The sequence below is a fragment of the Oryx dammah genome, unplaced genomic scaffold, assembly GCF_014754425.2.
Source record: "Oryx dammah isolate SB20612 unplaced genomic scaffold, SCBI_Odam_1.1 HiC_scaffold_2357, whole genome shotgun sequence".
Taxonomy (NCBI): domain Eukaryota; kingdom Metazoa; phylum Chordata; class Mammalia; order Artiodactyla; family Bovidae; genus Oryx; species Oryx dammah.
In genome coordinates this window covers 1-5415 of record NW_024072439.1, presented here as the reverse complement: position 1 = coordinate 5415, position 5415 = coordinate 1, and the positions used below count along the sequence as shown (strand labels likewise).

General features: G+C 39.5%; 1 protein-coding gene across 1 annotated transcript; it reads left to right on the top strand.

The window, feature by feature from the left end:
- Positions 1–4876: 4876 nt before the first annotated feature.
- Positions 4877–5381, top strand: LOC120859685 (olfactory receptor 7G2-like; the record flags this gene model as incomplete). The annotated part of the gene is made up of 1 exon (XM_040235694.1): positions 4877–5381. A coding segment is annotated over exon 1 (505 nt), but the record flags the coding sequence as incomplete, so codon positions are not given.
- Positions 5382–5415: the final 34 nt, after the last annotated feature.

Genomic DNA, 5415 nt, shown 5'->3' with positions numbered 1-5415 from the left:
ACGGAGCTCCCTCCCCACCTCCTTTGTCTCTTTTCTCGTCTTTTATATTTTTTCCTACCTGTTTTTGAAGACAAAGATCTGCTTTTCTGGTTGCCTGATGTCCTCTCCTTGCATTCAGAGGTTGTTTTGTGGAATTTGCTCCGCGTTGAAATGATCTTTTGAGGAATTTGTGAGGGAGAAAGTGGTCTTCCCTTCCTATTCCTCCGCCATCTTAGGACCGCCCCCTCATTTTAATTTCTAATGCACAGGTTCCTTTCTGTCTTTAAGAGTACTATCTGTGTGTGTGTATGTTTGTGTGTGTGTGTGCACACACATGCATGTGTGTGTGTGTGTGTGTGTGTGTGTGTGTGTGTGCTCAGTCATGTCGGACTCTTTGTGACCCCAAGGACTGTAACCAAGGCTCCTCTACCCAAGGGATTTTCCAGGCAAGAAGGCTGGAGTGGGTATATATATTCAGTTGGCTATACCCAGCTGAATACAGAGGTTCAGAGTTTCCTACTCCAGGGGCTCTTCCTGACCCAATGATCAAAACTGTGTCTCTTGAATCTCCTGCATTCTTTACCACTGCTCCACTATCTAAACATATGTTTTCACCTTTCCAAATTTATTGTTAAAATATCATACAATTTAATGCACTTTTGTGTACTGTTCTTTATTTTGTTTTTAATTAATAAATTAATTTTTTATTTAGAAGTTTTTCTCTGTGGAAAGCTTTTCACTGTTAGTTGAAGAGATTTTTTAAAAATATTTATTTATTTATTTGGCTGTGTCGGGTGTTAGTTGCATCATGTGGAATCTTTTGTTGTGGCACACAGAGTTTCCAGTTGTGGTACATGGACTTAAGAGCTCTGAGGAATTTGGAATTGTAGTTTCCCAACCAGGGATCAAGCCTTTGTCCCCTGCATTACAAAGTAGATTCTTAACTACCTAACCACTGGACCACCAGGGAAATGCCTATTTTTAATTTTTATTTTAAAAAATTATTCATTTATTTGGCTGGGCCAGGTCTTAGTTGGGGCATGTGGGATCCAGTTCCCTGACCAGGAATCGAACCTGGGCCCCCTGCATTGGGAGTATGGAGTCTTAGCTACCAGACCACCAGGGAAGTCCTTGGCTGTTTATATTTCAACTCATGTATCAATTCTTAGAACCATCACTACACTCAGGATACAAGGCAGTTACACCATTCATTGATAAACTACCTTGTGTTGCACTATAATCACACATTCCTTTGTCTTTGTGAATCACTATGAGCCACTGATCTGTTCTGCATCCTTACAGCTTTGTATTTCTCATAATACCACATAAATGAACCATATATCACCACACTGTTCATAAATAGAATGGTTCTTTTCATAACTGGCCTAAACAAACAAAAAAAAAAACCATGTGTACTTCTCTGGACAATGCATAAATAATGTGCTGTATTATAATAGAAAGCAGCAATAAAAAGAGTTAGGTATTGATACTCTCAACAACTTGTATGATTCTCAAAGGTATGCTGAGTGAAAGAAGTCCCCTGTAAAAAGCAAACATTTATTTAAAAATTCTTATCCTGTATAGCCCTTATGGAAAACAGTATGGAGATTCCTTTAAAAACTAGGAGTAAGTCGACCATATGACTCAGCAATCCCACTACTGGGCATATACCCTGAGAAAACCACAATTCTAAAAAGTTAGTGTACCCCAGTGCTCATTGTAGCAATATTTGCAATAGCCAGGACAGGGAACCAACCTAGATGTCCATCAATTGATGAATGGATAAAGAAGTTGTGGTATATTTATACAGTGGAATATTACTCAGCCATAAAACAGAATGAATTTGAGTCAGCTGTAGAAAAGTAGATGAACCTAGAGCCTGTCAAATAGAGTGAAGTAAGTCAGATAAAGAAAAACAAATACTGTATATGAACACATATATATGGAATCTAGAAAAATGGTACTGATGAACCTAGTAGAGAACCAGCTTGTAGACACAGTGGGGGAAGGTGAGGGTGGGATGAATTTAGAAAGTTGCATTGACATATATACAGTATTATGTGCAAAATAGTTAGGAGGAAGTTGCTAAACAACACAGGGAGCCCAGCCTGGCACTCTGTGATGACCTAGAAGGGTGGGATAAGGGGAGGGGAGGGAGGGTCAGAGGGAAGGGATATATATAATTATGACTGATTCGCATTGTTGTATGGCAGAAAGCAACACAAAACTGTAAAGCAATTTTTCACCAATTAAAAAAAATAAAAATTTTAAAATCTTACCCTAGAGTGGATTGATGATCTGGTTCTTGGTTTGATATGTTGAGCTTTTTGGCATCTAGTTCTTCCAGGCTCTTTTGAAGTTTAAACTGTGGATTCATTTTAATTGCTATGTTTTTTCCCTTCCTCCGTTTCTCATGTTTTATCATGCAACAGCTTCACAGCTGCCCTTACCAAAAACTAGCCTTGAGTTCACTCTAATAACCAATTCCTGCTGCCCACTGATTTTGAGAGTATAAAAAATCCAGCCGCCATACCATCAGGTAGCTTGATTTGGTTTTGCCTTTGAGGCTTCTTTTGAAACTTTCTACTGTTTTAAGTCTAGAGTTAAGGTCCCAGGCAGTGTCCAAGACTTCATGTTCACTCTAAGTTTTCAATAACAAACCTCCACTGAGCCCTTGGCTTTTAACTTTTTATACCTCTATGTCTTTTATACTTTTCTATTATTTTATGTGTTTGAAGCAAAATACACTAACATGGTAAGGAGTGACTTTACAATGCCATCCTGTCTCCTGTTGGTTTTACTATATCATGACAGTTGTAGCTTAACAAAATTCATACAGTAGCAGTGAAAAATGGAGGGAAGAAATGGACAGGCACATGAAAACAAAACATTGATTTCCTTAAAGATGAAAAATATTTTAATTAATATTAATGTGGAATACCATCTCCATTTATTGGGTAAAATCTAAATAAAGACTTCCCTGGTGGCTCAGACGGTAAAGCGTCTGTCTACAATGCAGGAGACCTGGGTTTGATCCCTGGGTCAGGAAGATCCGCTGGAGAAGGAAACGGCAATCCACTCCAGTGCTATTGCCTGGAAAATCCCATGGACAGAGGAGCCTGATAGGTTACAGTCCATGGGGTCGCAAAGAGTGAGACACGACTGAGCGACTTCACTTCACTTCATACTGACATGAAATCTGCACACTAGTGTTTTGCTATGACATTGGAACCTCTTGCAATTCCATGAAAAAATTAAGAGATGGGCATGAGCCTGCACAGACACAGAAAAATGAATGGGGTCCACTTGGCCTCATAGAGTCAGAAAATCGGGCATCTTGAATTTCTCTCATGTAGTCTTCACCTTAAGATTTTGCACTGTCCTGGGACCACAGAGACGATGAATTGGCTGGTTAATGAGGAACTTTGGAAATTGAATCTCCAGGGTTCAAGACAGTAATATGCTGTGACCACCTCAGTCAGCAGTCTCTCTCAGGAAGGAAGAAGCGCAACTGAGAACTCTCATAAAGGATTCCTCCTGCCCAGGACATGGTGACTCACTCAGATCTTTTGTTCTTCCTAAGGACAGCTCTTCTCTATGGTACCTCACAGGTGTCAAGCCTCTTTCTATTGTGATCCCAGCCAGGTATCACAGGTGATATCCCTTTGTGAATGTCTGGAAACGAGGGCAAATATTTTGGTACAGGTTTATCCAGGAAAGGCTGTGAAGACAGTACCTACATCAGATGGTTAGAAACCAGACTCTGCCTAACTTATGTCATCGCCACACTTTTTTTTTTTTTTGCATTTTGTACCAATATTTGTAAACATCTGTTTTACTAATACCATATTCTTTGCTGTGACCTTGAGCTTTTCTTCCTAAGTAGAAATCTGCTTTTTCTACAACGGGGTGACTTTTTTTCAGACTTTTTTTAACTGCAGTGTAATTTTATTTTTTAAATTAATTTTTATTGGAGTATCGTTGTTTTACCATGTTGTATTAGTTTCTGCTGTTCAGCAAAGCAAATCAGTTATAGATATACCCATGAAAAAGTGAGCCCCTCTTTTTTATATTTCCTTTCCATTTAGGTAACCACAGAGCATTAAGTAGGGTTCTTTGTGCTATATAGTAGGTTCTTATTAGTTATCTATTTTATACATAATGGTGTATATATATCAATCCTTATCTCCCAATTAATTCCATTCCCTTTTCCCTCTTGGTATCTATAGGTTTATTCCCTACATCAAATAAGGTAACTTTTATTTTTTTTTCTGACATCTCTGTGTTCCTGTGATGGTGTGGGTGGGCAGAAAGTTTGGTAACTTCACCTTATCTTTCCTGTTTCTTGATATATCTTTATATTGTTTCTGATGCATGGTACTGAAGTTGCTGGTTACATAGAATCTTCACTGCCTCCTTAGCCTACTGTTTCTCTTTACAAAGTCACCAAATGTTTTTAATAATCAGAAGAGCACAGATAGTATAACTTAAAAATACAACCAAGTCTTAAAACTGTCTAGAATTGTTTGTGCTTTGAAATATCCACATCATTTTTTTAAAAGGAACCCAGGAATAAAAATGCATAAAGAAGGCATTCCTTTTTTGTTCCCTCACTTTGTCTTCTTCCATTCTCCAAGTGGCATTTGCCTCTTTTGATACCCTTGATTCTTCTTCAAGGACTACATATTTCATTGTCTCTTTACATCTTTTTAAAAGAATATTTATTTGGCTGCCCTGGGTCTTACTTGCAGCACTCAGAATCTTTTAGTTGTGGAATCTAGTTCCTGACAAGGGATTGAACCCAAGCCCCTTGCATTGGGAGTGTGAGGTCTTAGCCACTGGATCACCAGGGAAGTTTCCTGGTTATCACATCTTTTTAATCAGACTCATCAACAGCATGGAACCCAGAAACCACACAGATGTTTCAGAATTCCATCTTATGAGACTGACAGAGGACCCAGAATTGAAGACCATCTTCTTCAACCTGTTCCTGTCCATGTACCTGGTCACTGTCCTGGGAAATCTGCTCATCGTCCTGGCTGTCATCTCTGACTCCCACCTCCACACCCCCATGTACTACTTCCTCTCCCATCTGTCCTTTACAGACATCTGTTTAAGCACAACCATGATCCCAAAGATCCTAGTGAACATCCAAGCACAGAGTCAGAGCATCACTTTTACAGGCTGCATCACCCAGATCTGCTTTGCCCTGACTTTTGTTTTGTGGGAAAATTTTCTCCTTTTAGTAATGGCCTATGACCGCTATGTGGCTGTTTGTCATCCACTGAGATACACAGTCATCATGAACCCTCACCTCTGTGTTCAGCTGATTCTACTATCCTTGTTCACCAGCACTGCAGACGCCCTGCTCCACGGCCTGATGGTGTTACGACTGTCCTTCTGCACAGACCTGGAAATCCCCCTCTTCTTCTGTGA